Below are 27,168 nucleotides of genomic sequence, written 5' to 3'. Positions count from 1 at the left end.
GGGACCCCCGTCCACTGCTCCAATTGTGCGTCGTCACCCCTACTTCGATATTCACCAATTCAGCCAACCATCGTCAACTTTGGTCCAAGAAAAAAAAATGTTCACCTCGGTAGACCGGACCCTGTCACACAACTACAGCCGATGTTGTTCAACTGAAACCCGGCAGGGCCAGTACTCGAGACCCCGGCTTCCAGGCTGGTCTAGGCCTCAAACTGCCACACGACGTATCTTTGTCTACCAAACTGGTAGAAATCTCAGGATTGCACCATTAAATTCCAGTCCGGTTCATACACACGGAGGCAGGGTGCAAAAACAGGATAAATAACAGGATCTTCTGCAGGAGTCGGAGGTCGGCGGAGCCGGGAGCTTACGCGGCCATCTTGTTTGCTGGCGTAGCTCCTCCCTCCGGCCCCTTTGTTAGCAGTGCTAAATCATTTCTATTCCTACTAAGCCTGGCCATGCTCACCTTCGACAACATCATCATTGGAGGTTTAACCTAGTTGTAATGCCACTCCTTCAGATACCTTGGTATACAAATATTTAATTCTCTGCTGGACATATGCGAAGGTTACCTTGGGAGGGAAAGGACTTCTCTTAGAGCACAGGTGGCATACTGGAGGAGGCTGCCACTTTTTGTTATGTGGAGCCTTGCAATATCCAAATTGGTTATGCTACTTTGTCTGGTATATTATTTTGACAACCTCCCTTACACCTCTGTAAATAAGCATTTATTTGCACTATAGATATGTGTATTGCTTTGTATGAACATGTACAATTATTAAGCATGGGCGAATTTAGCAAATTCGCAATCCGCGAATTTGCAAATTCGCAATCTGCAAAATTCGCAAATTCGCGCGAATTTGCGATTTTTTTATTTTTGCGAATTCGCGGGTGTTCACGCGGCACTTTGCGTGTTCGCGGGTGTTTGCGAGGCGCTTTGCGTTTTCGCTGGGTTTTTTTTGTTGCCTGGTTAATCACTGCCACCCTCTCGTTTTTTATGCCCATCTGCCCTCTGTACCACTCGTTTCCGTGCCATTCTGCCCTCTGCCCCACTCATTTTTTGTCCCCTTCTGCCCTCTGTCCCACTTTTGTGCCCTTCTGCCCTCAGCCCCACTTAGAATGGCGCCAGCAAGCTGCCAGCGCCATTCTAAAATAGCTGCAGATGCCTTCAACAGGAAGCACTATTAGATAAAGTAAAGCAGGTGCTCGAGTTGAAGGTCAAATTAAGCTACACAATCATTAATCACTCCAAGTTTGGGGTGATTAATGATTGTGTAACTGAATTTGAGCAGCACCTGCTTTACTTTATTAGAGCTTCCTGTTGAAGCTGCCTTTTGTAACAATTTTAGAATGGCTCTGGCAGCTTGCTGGCGCCATTCTAAAAGAGTTACAAAAGTCAGCTTGAACTTTTGACCCAATCCGTTCCGCTCGCGGATTTTGCGGGAAATTCGCGAATCTCGCGGATTGTGAATTTACCGAAAATCCGCAAAATCCGCGAGCAGAACGGATTTTCCGCCCATGATTAATAATTAATGTTTTTAAAATTATAGATATTCGTTAGTTCTGCTTAACAAATGTACATATTACTGATAGTTAGATTATTCTATGTTTTTAACATGTATATAAGTGACTGCATAAATAAGTGAATCTTTTATCATAACGATTGATCTACAATTGCTTTGCTATTGGATTATTTAAAAAAAAAATAATAATTTAACTCCATAGCTGCTAAGGCAATTTCCCTCCTGTGCTGGAAATTGCTATTTTACATTGTTTCATGACGAGCTGGGCTCGTCATCAGCGTGCGAGGAGGCTACACCATGACGAGCCCAGCTCGTCATGAGCGTGGAAGGGGTTAAAGTACAACAACACTTGAAAGCCGGAGTTTATTAAATGTATCTTTAATCTACAAATACTACCTTCCTTATGGATATATATACCTTCCATGTACTTATGTATCTATATATTTATTATGTTTCTTCTAATTCAGGCTATTCAATGCACTAACCTATTTTTCACCGTTTACCGCTCTCAATATATCCTCTATCTCAACTCTCCGCCTCATCTCAAAACTCATTCTACTACTCCTTCCAATGCACTACTCGATTTCTCACCCTATACCTCTATAAATCTATCCTCTACCTCCACTCTCATTCATCCCAAATCCCATGGCACTACTATGATCCCCAAACTAACCCTTTCTAGACTCTTCCCTACTCTACCTCTCCTTGCATCATCTCATACCTCTTTACTATTCAGATCTCCCAACCAATCCTTTCCAAACCCTTCCCTCGGACTCTTCCCCCTCCGTCTCCCTTTTACTCATCCCAAGCCTACTACTACTGCTATGAGCTCCAAAAAAACAATTTCTAAATCCTTCCCTCTATCCCTCCACTATCCTTTTCAATCCAAATAACAGACTAACATGCCCACCTGCCAAATTAGTTTCATATTTCACTATATTAATTCATCACTAATCCTTTATGGGTTCTGGAGTAGCATGCTACTTGCTGGAAAAGCACTTCAACACCTTATCAGGGCTAGCAAGCGCTATATAAATTCAAACCTTTTTCCCTCTTCTATCCCTCCACTTTCCTTCTCAATCCAAATAACTGACTAACATATTAACATATCATCACTCATATTCCTTACATTTTTCACTAAACTAATTCACCAATAATCCTTTATGGGTTCCGGAGTAGCGTGCTACTTGTCGAGAAAGCGCTTCAACACCCCATCAGGGGAAGTAAGCTCTATATAAATGCAAACCTTTTTCCCTCTTCTATCCCACCACTATCCTTCTCAATCCAAATAACTAACATATCCATCACTCAAATTACTTTCATATTTCACTATACTAATTCACCCCTAATCCTTTATAGGTTCCAGAGTAGCTTGCTAATTGCTGAAAAAGTACTTTGACGCCTCATTAACAGTAGTAAGCGCTATATAAATCAACATTTATTGTGCGATCAACTTTGGAGCACTGGTTGACAAAGAGTGGCACGGGCCGATCTGTGTCTTCTGGTTGGTAGGGAGGGTCTGGGGGCCCCTAACTTTGAAAGCTATTATTCTGCAGCCCAACTGCAATGATACTGGACTGTTCCATTCCATAGAAAATAGAGTATTGGCGGAACAATTGGGAATAGCGACCATATTAGATCTATAAAAACCCTTAGCAATCGTGTTCCCTAAAGTGAAGAATGCCTGCTGAAGTGAGGAAGGGAGGACCTGGGTGAAACTGATGACAGACTGGTAAAAAGCACAGATGTTTTATAGGGTAGGTGGCACTCTGTTATGGGTTTCAACTAGCAAAATATAAAAATACTACACAAGTTTTATTATGCATGCTCACAGCCAGTGAATATTGCCACACCAAACAATTTGTGCCGGAGACACTAACTGATGGGGCATTTTACTAAGCTATGTGCAAGATTTCTGGGATGAGGGAGGGAGAAACTGATGGCAGCTTCAGGGCTTCTTGTACACCTGGAAGCAAAACTCATACTGCTGAGATTTGGGGATGAAAATGTTCTGCAAATACGGTAGGCCCCTGTGAGCCCTTAGAGCCGCAAGAGAGCTAGTCAGACTGTCTGGCAGCTGCGAGGTGTCAAAGAGTGCAGACCTGTGCTCAAGCATGGAGCTGAAAGGGGTTCTGTTGAAGCGATTGTCCAATATCTAGGACGATCTGGGGTCGATGGATAGGTTGCGACTGACCGGGTGACAGTAGGATTAATGTTTTTAGTCGAAAGCATGGATGAAAGGTTACTTATTGTAAGCAGCTGGCTTACCCTGGACTAGTCCAACTGTGCTATACCACATGCATGATGTCACAAGATATTGTGGTATATCATGAAGCTGTTGAGAATGTAACGGACCCTATGTATTGGCATTTTGGCAAAACATTATTTTAGGCTTTTCTTCTTAAAATACGATATAAAGTATTTTTAAAAGTATAGTCACTATAGGTAAAAATATATTGCGATAGCATGCACTTTTAGCTGTAGTTTATTACATTATGAAATGATAAAGTGTTCCACCTTGAAAATGTAAACATGTTTGCTTTGAAAAAATGTAGGTAATGTACTCCGTCTCAGTGCGGTAAATCCTACCTGTCATGGAAGGTGCTTCTTTTCTATTCCCTTTCGAGTCCAGCGTGCCCTCATACGCCACCGTGACATCGTAGACTGCATCCAAATATTCCTGCATTGCATCAATGGCAACATGAGTAGCTTTTATGCGGGGTGTGAGCACATGCTTCAGGACGGCCAGCCCTGGAAAGGAAATTATGATTTTAACAACGTGAGTCTGGAAAAAAAATACAATCTGAAATCAATCATATATACCTTTAGAGTCACAAGAAGAATCCACAAACGTAGAAAATCAAAGGGCAATACACTACCCACCAGACGAAAAGTCTTATATTGCATGGGTCCTGGGACATGCAACACTCACTGCTGGTGGTGGTGGTACCTTGGGGCGACACCTACATTTACCTTCCATTTAAACTCCATGTGCCCTGGTTTTCAGTCTCTAAAGAGATGGCTTCTAACAGCACCAGATTATTAAACGTGGTGAGAGTACAGGCAGCTTGAGTCTTGATTAAACCATGCTCACGCCACAGGTGTGCCAAACTAAGTATATTTACGATGTAAATGTCCTCAGTCCTGCTTGTGGACTCCCAGCATGCCTATGCCTTGGTGTAACTCGTACACATATCATGGTGTGAATGATACGTGGGAATAAATATCAATCATGCTACGGCTATCTGGGGTGGCTAAGGCAATATATTTACCAAGGATAAGGCCAGCTTTATTGAGTCTCCATTGCTGTTGGTCTGCAGGCTGCTTCCAATAACAAACCTTTAGACTATCCCTCCACCAACTATCGGGCGTACACTGAATCTATGCTATTAGTGCCGAGCTTTGTGCATAGGTATTGTATGTGCATATGTGCGTCATGTGCTACGCCTACATCCCTACACGTACACGCACTCTCACCAGTTCACTTTATTTAAAAAACAGTCAATTGTTGTGGACAGACTGACCAATGATCAAGCAGTTTTTGCGAGGGAATAGATGGAGGGAATGAGCCTAAAGATCAAACGAAACTGAGTCACCATTAAGGTAACTATCAGATTCTTACTTTCTGGCTCTCCCCATTTCACTGTGGGTCGATTTCTCTGCGACTGAGAATGTGAAAGGGGAGAGGACGAGAAAGGCAACAGCATTGTAGCCGACGCAAACAGGTTGGCGACACTCCTTCCTTAGTTCAGCATCACCCTGGGAAAAAGCTTTAACAGCCTTGGTTGGCCGTATGGGTGTGAATTTGAAGTAGCTCATAGAGATGGCCGGTATATGTACAAGCCTGATGCCTGGGGATGTCACTGCCCCCGGTTTAGCACTGGAGCAGTGCGCCCTGATAATCTATCTAGATGGACTTTAAACATAGTGTAACATTGTTTGATGCATATTATCATCCAGCAGACACTGGTAAACGCAATGGCTGTTGCTCAGCTGTACAATCAAAGTATTTATAAAGCGCACTACTCACCTGTGAGTGCCTCAAGGCGCTGGGGGTAGGGTGCTGCAACTGCTCGAACAGCCAGGTCTTGAGTAGCTTTCTGAAGGCAAGTAGGTCCTGAGTCTGCCGCAGGTGGGTGGGAGGGTGATCCAGGTCTCAAGGAGAGGTAGGAGAATGATCTGCCGCCAGTGGTAGTTCTTCGGATGCGGAGGACGGTAACGAGAGTGAGATCGGCTGAGCGGAGTTGGTGGTTCTGGGTGTAGAAGGTGAATCGTCTGTTGAGGTATGCTGGTCCGGTGTTGTGGAGTGCCTTGTGTGCTTGAATGAGGAGCTTGAAGATGATCCTTTTGTTGACTGGGAGACAGTGCAGGTCGCTTAGGTGAGGTGTGATGTGGCTGTGGTGAGGCACGTCGAGGATCAGGCGTGCAGAGGCGTACTGTATGCATTGTAGTCGTTTCAGGAGTATGGCTGAGATTCCTGCGTAGAGGGTGTTTCCGCAGTCCAGTCTACTACTGATGAGGGCTTGGGTAACTGTTCTTCTTGTTTCTGTGGGGATCCATCTGTAGATCTTGCGGAGCATGCAGAGGGTGTTGAAACAGGAGGATGAGACGGCATTGACTTGCTTGGTCATGGAGAGTGTGGAGTCGAGGGTGAATCCCAGGTTGCGTGCGTGGTCGGTGGGTGTCGGTGCTGCTCCCAGAGAGGTAGGCCACCAGGAGTCTTCCCATGCTGAGGGGGTGGAGCAGAGGACGAGGACCTCCGTCTTGTCAGAGTTCAGCTTCAGACGGCTGGTCTTCATCCATTCGTGAGAGTTTGTGTTGGCGGTGAAGGGGTCCTTAGTGAGGGAAAGGATCAGCTGGGTGTCGTTGGTGTAGGAGATGATGTTGAGGTTGTGCTGTCGGGCTATGTGGGCCAGGGGTGCCATCTAGATGTTGAACAATGTCGGGCTGAGGGAGGATCCTTGGGGTACGCGCAGATGATCTCAGAGGCTTTGGATCGGAAACGTGGGAGGCGGACACTCTGGGTTCTGTCAGAAAGGAAGGAGGTGATCCATTCCAGAGCCTTGTTTCGGAACCCTGCTTTGTGGAGGCGGGTGCGTAGGGTGCAGTGGCAAACTGTGTCGAAGGCGGCTGAAAGGTCCAGGAGGATGAGGGCCAAAGTCTCACCGTTGTCCAGCAGGGCCCTGATGTCGTCAGTGGCGGCGAGGAGGGTGGTTTCGGTACTGTGGTTGCTGCGGAACCCGGACTGGGATGGGTCCAGGATGTTGTTTTCTTCGAGGTGTCGGGTCAGTTGTCCGTTGACGATCTTCTCGATGACATTTGCTGGGAACAAAAGCAGGAAGATGGGCCGGAAGTTCTTGAGGTCTCTCGGATCCGCCTTGGGTTTCTTGAGTAGGGCGTTGATCTCGGCGTGCTTCCAGCTCTCTGGGAAGGTTGCAGTCTCGAAGGAGGTGTTTATGACCTTGCAGAGATGGGGTGCGATGGTGGCGCTGACTTTGTTGAAGATCTGGTGCAGGCAAGGGTCTGACGGGGAGCCGGAGTGGATGGTGCTCATGATTTTGATGGTGTCGTCCTTCACGTTGGTCCAGGCGAGCAGGGGGTTGATGTGGGTGTTTGCTGGAGGATCTGAGGTGTCGGTGGCTGTCAGGGCGGTCTTGTTGTTAAAGTGGTCGTGGATGTCTGCGATCTTGCGGTGGAAGAAGGTGGCTAGGGAGTTTCATAGGTCTTTCGTTGGTGGGATGTTGTTGGTGTTGGAGCTGGGGTTGGAGAGTTCTTTCACAATGTTGAAGAGCTCTTTGCTGTTGGGTGCGTTGTTGTCGAGGTGGTCTTTGAAGGAGGTTCTTTTTGCAGATCGGATGAGGTGATGGTGTCTGCGGATGGCGTCTTTGTGGGCTGCATAACTGTCCGGTGTTTGTTTGCGGTACCATTCCTTCTCGAGTTTTCGGCAATGTCGCTTGAAGGCCTGGACGTTCGTGGTGAACCAGCTGGCTCTCCTGTTTGTTGGAGGGTTTCTTGATCGGGGAGAGAATGTTGGTGCAGTCATCGATCCATTGCCTAAGGTTACCATTGGCGCGGTCCCTGCGGGTGATCTTGTAGCCGTCCGGGATGGCTATGGCTATGGCTATGTCCGGCCCCAAGGAGGCATTCATCTAGGTCTCTGTCAGGAAGCCGACGTCCGGGGAGGATGAGTCGAGCAGGTCCCAGTGTTCGATGGCGTGTTTGTGTGCGGAGCGGGTGTTGATTAGTAGGCATCTGAGGTGGTTGGTCCTGTCTCGGTGGGAGGGCTGGCGGCGTGGAGGCAGTGAATCTGCATCTCTGGCAGGAGAAGGGTCCCGGGATGCGCTTCGGAGTGGCCTGGAATCAGGTGTGGGATCGTCCGGTGTTGAGAGCGTGGAGGGTGCTGGCGTCGTAGTGGTGATGGTCGTCGTCGTGGCGGTCACGGGGACCAGGGTGTCTGGCGCTGGGAGCGGTCAAGGCGCGGACGGTCGCAGACGGGCTTGCCTTAGTCGCGCCTTAGGTGCGCCAGTGTCGCGCCCGCTGCGCGCGGCCGCCCGGTGGCTGCCATATAAGGGAAGGTGGGAGGGAGGAGCAGCTGGGAGGCGGGAGTGTGGAAATGAGTGAGCGAGCAGGGGGGCGGGCCGCAGGGGCGCAGCAGTATGACAAATGGGTGAAGGCAGGGGCAAAACGAACAGTAATCAAAAACAAGGGGGCACCGGGGTAAGCGGAGAACGAAAGGAGACAAAATACACAGGGCAGCAAAACCAATTACACGATCAGTAATACAAAGCAATACCGCAGTGCTGGCCTACCGAGGCAGAGAGGCCTTCAACCTGCGGCAGCGGCGGTGACAGGCAGAAGAGACACACTGTCCCACTGGTGGAGCTGTGTGGTGTGGGGGAGCAACCTGCCTATAGACAAGCTCAAGGGTAGCTCTCCTCACCGCGAAGTGGCCACCATATAAGGGGAGGTGGGAGGGAGGAGCAGCTGGGAGGCAGGAGTGTGGAGACGATTGGGCGAGCAGGGGGGCAGGGGCGCAGCAGCGGGAAAAACGGGTGAAGGCAGGGGCAGAACGAACAAAAGGCAAAAACAAGGGGGTACAGGGGTAAGTGGAGAACGAAAGGAGACAAAATACACCGGGCAGCAAAACCAACTACACAGGCAGTAATACAAAGCAATACAGCAGTGCCGGCCTACCAAGGCAGAGGGGCCTCGAACTTGTAACAGCGGCGGTGACAGGCAGCAGGGACACACTGTCCCACTGGTGGAGCTGTGTGGTGTGGGGGAGCGACCTGCCTGTATATAGGGTCAAGGGTCGCTCTCCTCACCGTGCAGCGGCTGCCATATAAGGGGAGGTGGGAGGGAGGCGGAGGACGAAAGGAGACAAAATACACAGGGCAGCTAAACCAATTACACGGGCAGTAATACAAAGCAATACAGCAGTGCCAGCCTACCAAGGCAGAGGGGCCTCGAACCTGGGGCAGCGGCGGTGACGGGCAGCAGGGACACACCGTCCCACTGGTGGAGATGTGCGGGTGGGGGAGCCACCTGCCTGTAGACAGGGTCAAGGGTCGCTACAATACCAACAACATTCACAGAAGTTAATAGGACAAATGCGTATCCCTAGTTTTTTCAGGATGGAAATACAAGGCATACTGGATGCAAAAATGATGCATTTTCTCCTCAGCTAGAGAGATAAAATACAATTTCTTTGTTGAGATAGAATTCGGACAGCATGTTGGTGTGAAGGAAGGTTGAGCCAGGAGAGCCTCCCTATCCCAATGAAAGGCTTCAAGAGACAAAGGGCTTGTAGCTTGCTTATTGCTAAGGCCAAGAAAAGTCCATGTTTCATGAAAGACACTTTAAATCATAGGATTCCATTGGTTTGAAAGGTCTGAGGGCCAATCGGGCCTGCTCCAGGCACAGGTCCAAAGGGACGGCGGCCTGATCCTATCAGAGGGACAGATGCATTAGGTCCATGAGGTGCCTTGTAGAAAGAATTCCCTCGCTTGACCCAATAGACCTTAATTGCCTGCCACAAGGTAGGTCTTGCGAGGGTCCACTAACTCACTGATTTAGCCAAGTGATGTGAAAAAGAAATGGCACTGCCCACTGAGAATGTGAGCAGATGGGTCTTCTCCAATGCGCAGTGGCTGAATGGCAGCCGCTTCGTCTTTTCCTTGGATCTGGAGGAGGACTTCTAGGCAGCAATCAGGGTCTTCAATTCCAGTTAGAGACTTACAGAAAAGGCCAGCACAACAGGGACCACAAGCTCAAAGTGAGTGACAGTCAGGAGGGATATAACATTTGCCCACTTCCCACAAGGCCACATTATTTCTACTGAATAGAGTTACACATGAACCCTCAGAAGTAGTTGCTGCCGGTCCAAGAAACTGATATAGTGACGACAAACGAGAGCTTCCAGGGTGAAATCATTGCCTCTCCCTGAACCTTTGGAGTGCCCTAGGTATTAAAGTTGTGGGAAGGGATAAGGAATACAAATATGCGCCAGCAAGTCCAGCACGACGCCATCCCCTAGGTATTCTAATCCTCTGACCATCTAAGAAGCAAACTGACTAAGCTAGCAGTTGGGACTGAAAAGGAGTTTATGGGAGGTTAACCTCAGAGTTCAAACACATGGTCGAGGACTTCCTGGAGAATGTCAAACTCATAAATACCTGGAGCTGTCTTCCCAGAAAGCCACTGCCAGGTGAAAGAACTGAAGGTACTGGGTGCCCCTTGTTTCATGAAATATAAGACTGCTGCAATGTCTATATGCATCAACCTCATTCTGCAATTCATGACCAACAGAGGCTTTCAATGCTATGAACATGTTTATGTGCACAGATGTAAATGCTTTGTAACACGAAGCATGGATGGAGATTTTCCCACAATTTGACCCCATCTATATACCAAGGATGGCAGGATGGTCTAGGATGAATTTTGACTGTTTCTCAGGCAGCTGGTTACAATGTTAACATAGTTAAAAATTAGCATTTAAAATTTTTGTAAATTCACAGAAAAAAACATAGGTTTTACACACATTATAGTTAAGAAATAGCATTTAAAAAACCTTGCAAATTCACTGAAAAAACCATAGGTTGCAGGCCTTATATAGTTAGGAATTAGCATTTAAAAAAACCTTGCAAATTCACTCAAAAAACATTTTTTTTTAGGGGTGTTATAGTTAGCTGGACATTTCACTCATACAAAACCATTGAAATTGCTCCTATATAGTTAGTTGTACTTGACATCACTGATCACATCATCCAGTGAATGTGGTTTGCTTCGTTATTTATATATAGCATATATATTCATTTACATTAGCTGCTGATTAATATTTTATTTCTTAAAATGCTTGAATTGTTTAAATGTTTTATAGTTTGTGGACGTGTATTACATTTTCAATTCCAGGTATGGAGCTTATTGAGGAGTTTTTTTCTTAAACAAAATATTTAAATACCTATGGAAGGATGTCAGGCAGACACCAGCCCTGGTGGCACAGCAGAGCATTCGCATTCTTGGTCACAGAAGACTTAGAACTGGAACAACTAGTGGAGGGTCCTACTTTTATAAACAACTGGCAGACAGGAGATGTGGATCCACTGTCAAACGGGTTCAGGGTGATTCTTCTTTCAAGTGTCCTTTCCAGGTTGTTCTGCGGACACAGCCCTTTTCTCGACCGGTGGTCCTCACAGCAGAGATGTAAGGTATCTGCACCTAGCTGTCATAAACCAAACTGATGGAGAACTGGGGGAAAGATGTAAGGTCAGGACTCACTTAAATGCTCCCTCACCTTTCACAATATAGCCTGCAGCACCACTTCTCACCACGATCACCCACCAAATGGCAATGTTCAGGAAGACAACTCAGCAGCTTCTTGGTACCACAAGGCCCCTTAGAATATCAAATTGAGTCCTGTATCCCTCCCCTCATTTCAGTGCCTGGATCACCTCCCTCCAACTAGAGGAATGCTAGCAATACACTTGCTACTGTTTGGGAGAACAGTCCTCACCTCCAGTTTGAGCAAGGCCAGGCCAGGGTTATCCAAAATAGATTCCACTGGGCTACATTAACCTTGTTCACACACAATCCCCATGGATGCATCATCAAGCCTACACACCATCAACACACTTAATACACACTCAAGATGTTGGCGCAAAGGAGTGGGTAAGCACACAGAAGTGGAATTCACAAGAGTGGGCCAGTTGAGTTCCACAGCAGTGACTCCAACAAAAAAGTCTGGTCAAATTAAAATTCTCAAAACACAGTATGCTGGTACCATTGCCTTCTGTACTAGAACCCTCAATAGGGACAATAGTTCACTGTAACTAAATGAGATCATGCTTGGTGCTCTCCTTCCAGGTTAGGGAGGGGGTTAAGCAAGCATAAGCACCCGCCAACAAAAGAGTAGGCCAATAATATTCCCAAAGTGCATTTCTAAAAGTACTACAGCTAAATAGTGACCAAAAATGGAAGTAAATTACTCTGGCTCAGAGCTGAAGTAAATCTAGCATCACAGTCAACCACGGATACTGCAAAACCCACCAATAGAAAATAAAGGCGTTAGGGGCTTAAAATACAACCCTATAGGGAATGTTAAATTAAGCCATTTAAAATAGCTAAAAAATATAAATGGTTATAATTTAATGCTTAGATTTTTTTTTCTAAAAATACATATGCATTATAATAAACTATTACGTTTTTCCTCAACTAAAGATTAATGGATTAACGTACAATTACATTTTAATAACACAATTAACTACTTTTGATTAATTGGATACACTTTTACCAATTATTATGCATAATAAAACATTGTTTTACTTTAAGTGGGATTTTTTTTAACTTCAGCAAAATAATTAAAATTTTATTTCATATATTTAAATTAAAGACTTAATTCAATTTTTTTTCTATGTTTAAAATAAATACCAAATTAACTAACATAAATATGCAACATTAAAATATGTTCTGTAAAATGTACCTAATAAAAAGTTTCATAATTTAATAAACCTTCTATATTTTCTCTCTGCAGTTGTAGCGGAGATCTCTGTATGGCAAAGTATAGGGAAAGGTTTCCTATACTATACCATAAGGAGACCTCCACCTCATTGGCAACTTACAGTTGTGATTTTGGTTCCACCATCTTTTTCAGGAGATGGAGACGTGTAAATCTACACTTTGTATTAGCTTTACACTCTGATTTTGTAAACAACCAAAAGTACTAAAGTTACTCAGAAGCTTAAGAGTACATTACATGTGTAAATTATTCACAAGTGCAAATTACCTTTGAGAATAGCCCCCTTACGATTGCACCACTTGTGCATTTGTTGCACCCACCTACCAATGGTTTAGGGGTTTAATACATGAACAGGAAGTAAAAAACGCATTGCCTGCGTTTAAAGGGACATAGTGCATACTCTGTCACAAAAGATGGTAGTGTAATAGTGCACAGAAACATAATGACAGTCAAAATAAATCGGAAAAAGCAGAAAAAATACTCTAAACGATGACCTTTCTCAAAAGGGGCAAATGTGAACTTTAATGCACATTAGCATTTTGATGGTAACCACCAATCTTAAAATGAGTGCTTAAATTGAGGACTAAGAAATCCTGGACACATCAATGTGTGTGTGCCACCTCCAGAAAGAAGAGGACAAATAAGATGTACCTAATTAATTCATGCACATCTAAGGCTATAAAATAGGGCATGTATAATAGCACACCGGCTATCAAAAAAGGGTCTCTTATGTAATTGGTGTTGGATTGCTCCTTCCTTTATGTTGACTACCGGCACATCCGGGTAAGTCACAGCAGAATGCGCACGGCTGGCATTGCTCTGTTTCACTCTGCTGACCTGTGGAGGTGTGATCCCGGGTCTCCTCGGCCGCTTGTGGAGCTGTGATCCCCAGTCTCCTCGGTCGCTCAGCCCACACCCACTTTTCCAGCATTCTGTCAGCTGTAATCAGGCGGTTTTAACATCACACTGGGAACTGGAACCTGACCTCATGCAACCCAGTTTCCCATGCATTTGTCTGCAGTGGGCCCCTCCAGGTTTTGCCGGTAAGGCCAGGGCCAGCACCACTGGTTCCCCGTAGTTGGGTCCTCAGCCACAACCGCTTCTGTACAGTCTGGGGGTAGCCAGCTGACCCACAGGGGGCCTAGTAGGGTTGGTGCTGGTATCTGGAACTGAGCCTTGACATGGTCCAGCCCAGTGCAGAGGCACATCCTACTGCAGGCCACTGCTGCACCCATAAGCCAGGTGTTTAAGATCAATTGCAGAAGCCTCCATTGTATTGAAACTAGGGCAGTTCCTTTGTATAGACATGGTCTGCTCTGATTACTAGAGATTCTGTGTACCGGGTTTTGGAAAATAGCTCAGCGAGCAGATTTTAGAGTGCGTAGGGGGCTGCTTGGGTTACGTTCTTGGGGTAGTTGGGGACATGGCTGGACAGGACTTGCCTGCACTCTCAGTTGGGTGAGTTAGAGCCCTTGTTTTGAGTTTGAGTTCTAAACCAAATCTTTAGTATCTAAAGAAAGTTTATATTTCTACAAAAGACAAGGGAATATGCTTCTCTATAATTTTCAGTATGTTTACGTGATATCAGTCCCATAATGCATTCTAAGAGGATTTCGAAGTCACAGAAGCACCAACCATTCAGCTGCTTCATAGCCAATAGGTCATTTCCCGTACAATCCAGTCATAACATCTCCTCTTCATAAGCCCAGAGTGGCACAATCATCCTTAGCAGATAATAGTCAAGTCCTGGAAAAATTATGAAGCAGAGGATGCTCTTCAACTGTTTACAGCCAGTCTCAGTGCAAGTAACCCTCACTCCATATGTCGAATCAATCACAGCTATTAATTCAAGTAAGAACTTGATCTCTGTCGCAGCTCATATACACACATCTCCTCGCATAATGCCGTTAATAGACACACAGTCAGATCAACTATTAGATAGTGCTAAAGAATCACACTTGATATATGAGAGGGGAAAATGTCAGTTATTAATGCAATCTCCATTTCGTACACCTTGCACTACTCCTTTGATTTGATTTTTTCTGATGAATATGAACCAACTACGCTAAAACCTTTTGGAGAAAGAATTCCCGAAAATGCATTTATAACTACAACTGCGAATGTTCGAGCTAGGTCACAAAGGGATCCTCTGAATGATCAAATACCTCCTAAAACTCCCCCTAGATACACAGTTCTCACAGCTATGGGTGCTATCAGTGGCACCGTAACAAAGATTGCAGATGTAATGTGCAATCAATCATTCACATTAACTAATCAAACCGTTATTCTCAACGAAATCGCAAATGAGATTAAATAAATGCTAACAAGGTCATACAATTCCAGTCATTAATTAATATGCCAGCTACAACTAAAACAAGAATTCACTATTTATTTCGAGTTGATGACTTTGTTGACCTTTTACACTTTATGTCACAAAAGATTGTTGTTGGTTTAAACATTATTTTCAAACACAAGTCAAAATGGGGTTTCTTCGGAAGACACTGATGCGGTCAATAGTGCACGATCAACAGCTGGATATCAGCAGAAATAGTGTTATCACCACTTCAATACAATCTTCTGCTAAGACGAATGTCCAGTCGGATCAAAGGGTTAGCAATTATCTTCCTCAAGAATGGCAGGGAGACACTTCAACCTTTACCACTGACCCGATAACTTTTGATTAAGTTACTAAATTGAACTTGTCGAATTTTCAGTAATGGCTGCTGACTACAGTTGATCAAACCGAAGGTGTTCAACTGTACATGAGTAAAAGACGACTTAACAAACAGCTAAAGAAATTAAATAAAAAGGTCAAGAAAAACAACATTAATAATTTCCACAGGGACCTTCTAAATAAAAATAATTTCCCATATTTGAAGAACAAAACACTCATAAGTCAAAACATTTACAAACAGCCCAAATCACGAAAGAACATGGAACCCAACCACAACTGAACCCTTCTATCAAGGATGATCTCGACCCTAATCCCCTGGTTAACACAACCAATACCAAAACCACAACGATTGCAGAAACTGAAATCGACAAACTGGACACAGGAATGACTGAAGTACAGCAAAGCTAATTTTTTCAAGACCTAAATTATAATCCCTTTATAAAATTCCGTTTGGGAATGTAAGGTGTTTACACAAAATATCCACCTAATCTGAGGTGATCTCATGCATACAAGCTTTCACATTTAAACCAGTATGCCATACATACAAACCAGAACAGATAACTCCTCAGTTTGGTATTTGTTAAACAATCTGCTATGCTCCATGAGAATTTACCAAATACGAAACAGAGGAGTCAAACATAGATGAGCTTACTCCTAAAACAACCAAATGAAATTGCCAATTAGCAAACAATAGAAGAACATTGAGAAACTGCTTAAATTCAATCTACAAAGGGATACCATCTTCGGTTCCAGCTACAAATTAAAAGTGGAGTAATAGATGTGGTGATCTTAGAAATCTTTGAATTCCTTTTAAAAGTAGTAATGAGCCCCGATAATTTTTTTTTTTTTTTACTATTATTGGATTTTGACAATTATACACTAAAGTTATCCTATAGGCAGACAATAAGAAAGGCTTTGGGCAAAAATAACAAGCAACATCTGAAAGGACAAGGAAATACTCCAATTACAAAAAGAAATTCAGAGAGTTAAAACACGAGCAACAATAGCAATTATGGACTAAACTCCAGCAATCTATAATAACTAAGAACTCACTGAAGTTGTGGTCATTAACACATTTCGGTCATCATGTGTTCATATTTAGGCCCAAGCAGGACCACCATTTTACATGATCATGTTTAAACTTGACATCTTTTTTTTAACGTTTACACACTTTTGCTTGTATGCTTGTACAGATAATGTTCCATGGAATAGCTTTGCTTATATTTACACATCTTCAGTGGCACATTATCAGAGCCTTGAACATTCTGTATGAAAGTTAAAGTTCACTATGCAAGATGATGTTTATTATTGTTCGCTCAGCAACAACTTCGTCAGGGAAGAATCAATAATGTCAGCCTGGCTGGGACTTCGGCAGGGGTGATGTTTACTATATAAACAATATCACTCCTTTGTTCAGTTAGAGGAGCATTTCACTAGTATGGTGAGGTCGCCCCATGCCGGAATCCCAGCCCAGCTGATTCCTGTTTACCTCCTGCGAGGGATGAAGCCCAGCTCTCCACCAAGACGGGCTACCTAATGAAACATACCCACAGGTAACGGGGACGTTCGATCACCCTACAGGGTTTCTGGCAGATTCACCCACCCTAGGCACACTAGGATAGGTAGCACTGGGTAGGAGTACAAAATATAACTGTACTTCTAAACAAGCATATATTCACTGTAACAGCACAATGGCTGAATTGCGCATTTTCTTCACCATTCTCGTAATGCTGATCAGACTGTTCTGTTTCCTTCTATTCATTATTACAGCAAACTTAATTTAAACAAGAATCATAATGCTTCAATAAATATTAAAATGTAATGCTGTGTATTTCTTGTGTATCTCTTTGGGTACACATGAGTTACCGAACAAAAGGGTTCTAGATCGGCTACCATGATTTCCATCGGGAGTCAGGGTTGTCATGTTCTGAGGTTGCACATTCCACCTATTACCTTATCAGGTTAGGGGTGCAGATGGTGCACTGTGATCTAGCAGGACTGACACCAACATATCCTGATAGTGTGTGTAGAATCACTCTAGCACAGGCTTGACCTTTATATTGTCAAAATAAATTACTCAGTTTACCTGAGAAAGTATAAGCTGTATGAAACATAGGTCAGTGAATTATCATATAAACCACATAAGTGGGAAATTACCTCAGACAACTGTATGGTTTTACTGCCAAATCATCAATCAAGCAAATTACCATCTGTTCCACTATCAAGTTAGACCTACTAAAACTACAACAGATGAAATCAGTATTTTGATAGCAGAAACAAAAACTTCACATGCCCCTAGTCCCTACGGGATTTCGAATGCTATAATAAAGACAGGACGGCAGACATCAAATTCAGTATACATCACAATGCAGAGAGAATTACTTTTTTAGATGTTGAAGTATATGCTGCATATGGAATTTTGAAGAGCACACTTCACACAAACCATACAGATAGGAATAAAGCTCTACACTACACCAGCCATCATCCTCATAGTCTTTGAGACAACTTGCCATTTGGGCAATTTTTAAGAATTAGAAGGAATCGTTCCAATAAATCAGATTACAACTTCCATGCAATTAATTTGATTGACAAACCGAAAGTACGAGGTTATCCAACAAAACTCTTGAAACATTCTATGAAGAGGGACTGGTGGACACCGAGAGAGCAACTACTATTGAAAAAAAGGAATGTAGAACGGCTTGTGTGCGTTACTACATTTTGCACCAGAACCAACCAACTGAAGAGGGTTATTAACCAGAATTGCCATTTGCTTAAAAATTGGGATACGTCCTTTTCAAAACCATTGTTTGCATTGAAAAGCGAGCAAAGTCTTCCGAACCAAATTGTTAGGGCAGCACTTCCAAAAACATCAAGCAAAAACACACTATGTGAACAATTCAATCTACCACCGATTGTAGGCCACCTCAGATGTGGCACATGCAGCTGCTGTACCAAAACGATTGAAGGATCACTTTTCTCCCATAAAAAAATCAATTGGGAAACATACCACCTTTTCGAATTGTAAATCAAAAAAATGTGGTGTATGGGATATTGTGTCCAGGTCTAAAGCTATACATTGGGAAAACAAACCAGGAAGTACGTCAACAAATTACACAGCACAAGTCTTGAATTCGGTAAAAAGTTGTTTCGGCACATTTGTTAAGCCATTGGATTAATTCAAACCATGCAGACAACAAGTAACATTGGACTGTGATAGCTGTAGTTGAATCTGGCATCAGAGGAGGCGATTTGGAAAGGAGGGGTTTTGAATAGTCAAATTTAATTCTGCAGTAGATGGATTAAAAGAAATGTCTGAATCACAAAATCTATGAGGGGAATAAGTAAGTGCCTTATGAAGATACGCGTCTTGCGAAAAAAATGTGTACCGATGAGGTGCAATCAGTTGTGCAATGGCATGCATCAAGATTATTTACAACTTGGCTTTTAATCAGAGTGCGTTGCGCTGGGGATAAAATTTAAAACCTTGAACTCCCAACGTGCCAAACTTGAAATCAGAGAGCACAGGAGAGCGCCCTACGTACCGTTTTGTGACTTAAAAGTGACTACAGGGAAGGGCAACAGAAGTGTTTCAACTTTGTTTAAATACATGGCAGAAGCTTAGTAGCAAACTTACTATGGAAATAAGCTTAGAACTTCAATTCCCAGGTTCCTAAGCACCAATCTGAAATCGGTAATCACCTTGTGTAATGTTTTATTTTTTAAACTGCGGTAAACAACTTCTAAAAGCTTTTGATTTATAAGCAACTTAACGACCACAGCGATGAAAAATGGGGGGTTAGAAATTTTTATTCAATAAATGTCAGCAGCCCAGTGTTGAATATACTACGGACCTAAATCTCTCTGACCCGAAAGTAATTGGACTGTACAACGGTCTTTAAATTAGCGTACAGCACGGGTTCAAACGTAGATAACACCAAAATGAATGGTCTCAATCGTCGAGTTGTGTGAATAGAAGGTAAGAGGCCAGTAGGCTATATCAATCAGAGAGCAGTGCGCGTTATGGTATTCAACCAGAGGCGCAAACACTACACAAGCAATATAGCCAGAAACTGATGGAAGCGTTTTTCATTTTTAGTACTGCTTCAAGCTAAGTGACACATGGATCATCTGTTGACTCAAGACTAAAGCGTTTACCGAAGTGAGTTCACGGTTGTAGATTAAGAAAATCCGATTGTGCGTTGGAAAAAAATATTGTAAATCTGATAGAGGCTTGTCATTTCTTTCTGTATTTTTTGGCATCGCTGGAAGTGGAGTTATATGTGGCACTAAGGATAACTTGTAGGATCCTGTACTTACGAATTATTACAAGTGAGTTTTCGGGTGCACTAGAAGATGGTCAGTTTTTAAACCAAGTTCACGAGTGGAACTTATTTTAAATGTTGGTATTTATCTTTGTAGTGCCATAGGAAAGTTTGATGTGTAGTCCACGGCTCAAATGCTAAGGATTATCAAGTCAGAGATAACCGTTGTTGGATACAAGAGGTAAATAAGATAAGGATGGTGCTCATGATAAATGGTGGGAGTTATTCACATGGTGTGTGTGCCAATACATTAATTCTTTATTTTTTCAGCTCATTGTTGTTCAGAATCCTAAGGAGAGCCTTGCAAAAAAATACATTGGGGTTCACAAAGCGTCGACTGTTGACTTTTTAAACAAGTGTTTGGCAGATTTGTACCACTGTGGCTCTTAAGAAAGGAAATGAACAGAAGTCAATTAGGGTTAGCATTTTGAAAACATTAGCCTAATTTGAACACTGTTTGTTTGTTGCTCATACTGTAAAAAGTAATTAGGCAGGGCATTAGACTGTCAAACAAAAGGGCGGATTTGCTAGTGTAATCATTGTTTTAATGTGTCAATGTCTTACCAAAGTACAGAACCAGAGCTATCTTATGATTATTTTTGCATGTGTTTATGTTATACATGTCATTATGGCCGAGATACCCGCCACCCCCTCTCAACACAATCCCCAAAAGGAGGGAAACCGGAAACAGTTCTTGAAGTTTTTTGGAAGTGGGATGGAGTGACCATCCCGGCCGTATTTATTAAAACAAAATTAAAACATTAAACGTTTCATGTTATGTACAATTTCATTACCACATTGCGATGTTTGGCTAACCTTAACCGATTCTCTAATACAGAGGTTCTCCTAGCCGAACTAGCATCCTACAAAACATTTTCTTGACATATTGAAATTGTACATCCTAACGTTTAAGGGCCAACGGCAAGGTCATAACCGGTGTCAAGATCCCTAACCAGACTTACCCCTCCCACTTGGGAGGGGCGACAGCACGGAGGCGTACCTCAAGTGCAACTACTACCAATTTCCCTTGACTTGACGGGGGCACCTAAAGACTCGACGCCAGTTAAAGGTTGTTCGAATACTCGTGTGAGGTATCTAGAAGGTATCGTAGACCTTATCCCAACCCCACACAACTTACCGCATCTGCCGTCGCAGATGTCACTGGCCCCGGGAAATTCCCCAGGAGGGGGCTGTAACCCCTCCTACAAAGGAAGGGGCCTTGACCGCCTTTCCTTTACTTCCGGCGACCCATCCTTAGAAGGGACCGCCTCCCCATTGAGGGGCCAATGGCCACCTCTCCCGAGCGCTCCCATCCGTGTTGGGTGACGCCCACTCATAGGGATCTACTAATTAGTGCTCACCGATCATGACCTTACCGCCACAGGCCGGATAGTTGACCGGCTATCCGGACCCCCCGCAAAACTCCTACCTAAAGGTCATGTTTCAACGTTTTTAACCATGCTAAGAAGTCTCCTATGAGTAACTCATTTCCCACCCGAGACAAATGCACACCATCCCCTAAATACATACTGTCATCATTAATACAACCATGCGAGATAGAATGCAATGTCTTGGAACGGAACAACCTACTCACTTTGTTATTAAGTTTTCTAACAGAATGGTTCAAAGCACGAGTCGAAACAGCCCCCCGCCACACTTTTCGTGGGATCATATGAGACCACGCAATTATGCACCCCGGAACTTTCCTCGCCAACCAACTTACAGTGGAAAGCATTGCCTCTAGGAGAAGTCGTCTACCGGTGGTGACCAAATCATTGCCCCCTAAATGTACTATGACTATAGACGGCGGTGACCTCGTCCGCCCTAACAAACCCTCAAAGAATGCCTGAAACTGGTCAATACAGAGACCGCCCCTTCCGTAGAAGGACATTCTGTACCCGTATTCCCCAGCTACGTGAATCATGTCACCTGCTTTGAATACGTCTGCGGCACGCCTCACGTATGAGTGGCCCACGACCCACACCTCTTTTCTCACAGCCGGTGATGTCTGACCGCTGGCCTGGTGTTGGGTCGACTGCATAGTCCGCCCCGCCTCGAAGGCTTGCGTAACTGAAAACCAAACAAAAGACAAGAAGCGTGAGTACATTATTACAGCTTCACAACATGTGCAACCGCACATACCTCTTATAACAATTGGAGGACCAACGCCCCACTCGTTTTACTTGTTCCACATTAAGACCCCTGGCTGTAGCTTCAGTGGCAGCCCCTATCCGAAAGGAATGGGTCCCAAACTCGCCCGGGTCCAAGCCCGCTGCGGTAATTGACATCGCAAGCACCCGCTGAAACTGAAATTTCGTCAGTGGGGTGGCGTCCGCGTGTCTCAACAATGTCCCTCCCCATGATGCCACCCTTCGTGCTAGGTAGTCTTCTAAACACTTTACCGGACACATGGAGGACCCTGGAATCCTGCGAATGACTACGCAGTCCCCTATCCCACCTTGATCGGTTTTGGACCTGACAAAGGATACAGTCATCGTCTCACCCCTGATCTGAACGTGTTCCCGGCACAAACCCCCCACCACATCCTGTTTGTTCCTTGCCACCAGCTCACTTATCCTCATCGCCCCGTGAAATGCAAGCGTAAAAGCAGCTCGGAACAAACAGGCCTCGAACTGAGACGAGCATGTGGCGGGGAGTGTGGCCAGCAACTGGGACAACCTATCCAGACCTATCGGGCGCCTCTCATCTACTCTGCGACCCTCAAGGCGTTGCCACCCACGCAGCGCTTTCTGTACCACAAAAGACTCTGTCGGGTCCTGGATATTATGAGCCCTGGCAACAAAGGAAAAGGCAGCACAATGCCTCTGGGCTGTAGCCACCGACTTCCCAGCCCTACGCAAGGACATCAGAAAATGTACTACCCAATCCTCATGCCCCCAAAGCCCCCCTCTCTCAGTCCCCAAAAAGGCTAAATAGGCCCGAAACGCCCCTTCATATGCCTTCCTCGTCCTTGGTGCTAGACTCTCTCCCACGAGGTAACGAAGTTCGGGGCACCGAGAGACCAGAGAGCTTCGGGAAAGGGTGCCGGCTCTGGGTCCGCTGAGGGAAGGAAACCCGAGAAAGCCTGCATTTGAAAACGAGACAGTGCATCAGCCGCCTGATTCATCACCCCTGGGACATGTTTCGCTCTGAATACCACGTTCAGTTGCATACACAGTAAAACAATTTCTTTAAGCAGCCTTAAAATCATTTTACAACGTGCTGCCTGACTATTGATGCATTCTACAACGGTCATATTGTCAGACCAAAATATGACAGAGTGATTTTTGAATCCATCGGGCCAGGTTCTGAGGGCCACCAAAATGGGAAACAGTTCAAGGAAAGCAATATTACTCGTCAGCCCCTCTTCATGCCACCATGTTGGCCACCTTTGTGCCGACCATTTTGTGCCGAAGATGGCGCCAAAGCCCATGCTTCCCGCTGAATCCGTCCATAGACCAAGCTCTTCAGAGGACAAGGCTGGTTTGTTCCAGACGACTCGACCATTGAAATCCGCCAAAAATGCTAACCAAATACGCATGTCTTGGCGGACCTCAGCCGATAGTCTCGTGCGATGATGACCCTCCTTTAGGCCAACCATCGCCTGGGCAATTGAACGGGAAAAGGGGCGGGCCATTGGGATCACCCTCAGGGCAAAATTCAACTTCCCCACCAATTGCTGCAATTGATGCAGCGTAACTTTAGATGCATTTATACACATTTGCAGGGCTGCCCTGATTTTCGACAATTTGGCAGCTGGTAAACGAAAACAACCCTCACTAGAGTCCAACTCGATCCCCAGAAACTCGAGGCAAGTCGTGGGACCCACAGTTTTACCTGGTGCCAATGGCACGCCAAATTGATCCATTAATACACAAAATTCAGTCAAGGCCCGGGCACATTCGTCATCCCCAGCGGCCCCCAGGAACAGAAAGTCATCAAGGTAATGCATCACATTTCGAAAACCCGTTTCCTTCGTGTAGACCCATTGTAGAAAACTACTGAATTTCTCGAAATATGCACAAGATATAGAGCACCCCATTGGCATACACCTATCCATGTAATACGAACCTTGAAACATGAATCCCAGAAGACGCTGGTCGTCCGGGTGTACCGGGAGCAAACGGAACGCTGACTCGATATCTGATTTCGCCATCAGCGTCCCGGGCCCCAGGCGATTCAAAATGGCTACGGCCTCATCGAATGATGCGTACCGCACCGAACATACCTCTGGATCAATTGCATCGTTCACAGAAAGGCCATGAGGAGCTGATAAATTGTGGATCAATCGAAACTCACCTGGGTCCTTCTTGGGGACCACCCCTAAAGGAGAACAGACAAAATTCTGTACCGGGGGAACACTAAACGGGCCGGCAACCCGACCTCGGATAACCTCTTTCCGGATCTTATCCTGCACTACAGTCGTATGCTGCAAGACGGAAAGTTGATTTTTGCACGTCCCGACACCCTGAAAGTCCCCCACCGGGATGCGGAAACCATATGAAAAACCGTTCCGCAGCACCCCAGCAGAAGTACGATCTGGGTATTCGCTGAGCCAGGGAATCATCGCCAAGGTATCAATCGGGGTTGGTAAAGGCGCCCCTCGGACTATATTAGACCTGTTTGGCGCCTCCTCTACCCCCATTCTCACCCGTTCTGGCTCTGCACGAGGACTCAGGATGGGGTGCCCCGCAACCACTACATTCGTGCTTGAACTTACACGATCCCGGGGGCCTAGTACATTTACCTTTGTTGAAATTGAAACAGAAACCCCTCTTCCCTGCATTGCCGGCGGGTCTCGGATAATCGTCGGTACCCGTACCTGACCGAAAGGGCGTCCCCCCATATTGGCGGGAGGACTCACCAACAGTACTCCCCACCAACGGCATTTTCAACATTCCTGACTCTTTCATTTTATCCCATGTCAAAGAATCATAACAGTCCCAGGTTAAACTTTTGTTATGCTCCATCGCTTTCCTGAAAAGGTTGTCATAACAGAACCATTGGTTACCTTGGTGCGATGTCGAGTACCCCATAATTCGTGACTGATATACTGGAAACTCAGGGAGCAATTCAGGCCTACGTTCCCCCAAAATTGACGTAAAAATTCCCCATGCATTGCCCCAGTTGCCAATATTTTCATTCACTTTAAAGGCGGCCATTTTTGCGCGCCAAACACTCGGATGCATCAGATCCTTTTGACCCTTAACAGTTTCAACTTCATAATGATCAACAAGCAAGGAGAAAATGTTTACATATTCCCCCGCCCAAATCTTCTCCTTCATTGCCAAAGGAACATGTTGCCCCAATTTTTCTCTACGAGAGGGTGTTGACTCATCCCTCGCGATCGGCAATGGCCGCTTACCTGCACCGGACGCTGCTTCCGCCACTCGTGGCTTGTCTATCACCGCAGCCGGCGCGGGTACCTTGGCTGCATCACGTTTCTCGCGCAACTGTTTCATCAGTGCTTGCGCTTCGGCAGCCGTGGCGCCCTCGCTACTGTCGCCCAACCACGCTGCTAGCTGTGCCGCCAACTCGGGAGGCATATCCTCAGTGGATGTTGGGGTGACTACGACGGGAATCGGATTCCCTTCCTCCGGTACCGGGGCCGGTACCGGGGCTGGCGCCTCGAGCGGGGAACAGGGAACCGGGACGTCTCCCCCGGCTGGCCCCCTTCTCGGCCTCTTTGGCTTCCCTCCAGCCGATGGACGCCCCGATCCCTCCTCCCCGTCTCGCTCCGCCAACCGCTTCTTTATTTCGGACATCTCCTTCATGAGGACTCGAACCATCTGGTCGGTCGTCATTCTCTTCGCGCCTTTCTTGGGCATCTTTCCAACGAAGTATCTAGAAGACAAAAAGAAAGATCAAAACGCTCAAAATTGGCTCTTCGTTCTGTCCCGAGCTCACGTGCAGCGAGGAGGTGCAGCTTCAGAGCACAAGAACAAGAGGATGTCTTCTGGTCTTGCGTCCCTTTTTATCCGTCTTCAGGGCGGGCGTATACCCGCCCCTGCCTGCCCCGAGGGCGTGGCTGGCTGCGTCAGTGTCTAGGCCAGCCCACTCTAGGGCGGGAAAGGGCGCGCCCCAGCTACGCCGCTTCGGGCATACCAGCCGAGACGCGCCTCCCGCCCAAAAAATGGCTTCCCGGAGGGATCGAGGCACTCTGCCATACGTTCGGGGGGACCGAGTTGGTCGCCCCTTTCCATAATGTCTGCTATAATGTTATTGTGTTTCTATGGTGCGCAAAGTTAAGAATAAGGATGTTGTTTTCAACTAATGATGATCACGATGGTGAGAATTAAAAGAGAAATACATTTTTATGAAAATAAATAATTAAGTACTAAAAAGCTAAAACAAAATAGACAATTAGTCATATCAAAGGTGTGGTGTGGTCCTGAAGTAAGTGCGTAGAGATGTTCTCTGCTAAAAAAGCAAAGAGCAGCTAATCGGGCTATAATTTAACCTATGTGTTCAAAGCTATTTTCTCAACTAGGAATATACCATCATCCTGGAAATGATCTATTTTACAACCCCTGTATAATTGTGGTTCTAAATCAGAATCAAACAATTATCATATGACAGCATTATTAGACACGGTTGGAATGATGTGTGTTAAACCTTTACTTAAGAAACTGTCAGAGTGAGCGGTAAGTCACTAATTAATTACACCTCAAACAGGGTTTCAAACCAATTACTCAACCTTGGATAATATCATTGCTACCAGCTGCCTTGTCAACAATATATTATACAATAAAGATATAATTACATGCAAGTTTTATTTATTATTCCAAGGCTTTCAATGGAGCAGATCGCAACAAGCTTTGGTCGACACTTGCTCCCAAATAGATAGACCAAACACTGATCTAATAATTGAGTTACACTCAGAAATATGTGTTCAGGATAAATTGAGTGATGGAAGAGGTCTGACTCCCCAAATCAAACCATCTAACGGACTTAAACAAGGGTGCATTGTAGCAATATTTCATTATTTTCATTACATCATATGACCTTAAACAAAAAGAAGGGAGATTTCTGAAACTCTGTCTCTGTTAAAGTACCATTCCTCGTCTATGCAGATGATTTGGTCCTATTCTCAAAAACACAAATCTTCAACTGCAATTATCTTATCTCCCAGAGTATAATCAGCCAAATTATCTAAGCACTAATTGTGATAAAACCAAAACCATGTGCTCTGGGTAATCCAAGGCATTTTTAATTGGATGATCGATTGCCGAAAAATTGATCTTGTGAAAATGTATACCTATCGTGGAGTAGAATGACAATTAAACAATATGATATGAAGCATGGGGAAGGTGTCATTGGCTCCACCATCACCACCATCAAATTCAAAACCGTGTCATAGTTCCATTATAATGAACACCCAATTTTTAATAAAGTTAGACATCGTTTAGTACAACAGTGTAAGAATGTTACTGAGTGCTCCACAATCTACTTCACATGCCAGACTGGGACTAGAATTGGGTTTACTGTCAAATTATTCACAGTGTAATAAAAATCTTCTGAATTACATAAGCAATTGCATATCATCTCATGAAAATTCAGTAAAATATATTTAAAAAAATGACAGAAATACTTATCTCCAAAAATAAAAAAGATAGTGTCGAGACATCAGGTTTC

General features: G+C 44.8%; 1 protein-coding gene across 1 annotated transcript in view; it reads right to left on the bottom strand.

Annotated features, from left to right (window-relative positions):
• LOC147707391 (1-acyl-sn-glycerol-3-phosphate acyltransferase epsilon-like) overlaps positions 1-27,168 on the bottom strand; it is a 396,055-nt gene that overhangs the window by 119,432 nt on the left and 249,455 nt on the right. The window contains exon 6 of the mRNA XM_086926419.1: positions 4,113-4,274. Coding sequence (XP_086782545.1) covers positions 4,113-4,274 — 162 coding nt within the window. The remainder of the gene's footprint in view (positions 1-4,112; positions 4,275-27,168) is intronic.

This window comes from Lissotriton vulgaris, chromosome 6 (assembly GCF_964263255.1).
Source record: "Lissotriton vulgaris chromosome 6, aLisVul1.2, whole genome shotgun sequence".
In the NCBI taxonomy this organism is placed as follows: domain Eukaryota; kingdom Metazoa; phylum Chordata; class Amphibia; order Caudata; family Salamandridae; genus Lissotriton; species Lissotriton vulgaris.
This window is presented reverse-complemented; position numbering and strand designations above follow the sequence as displayed.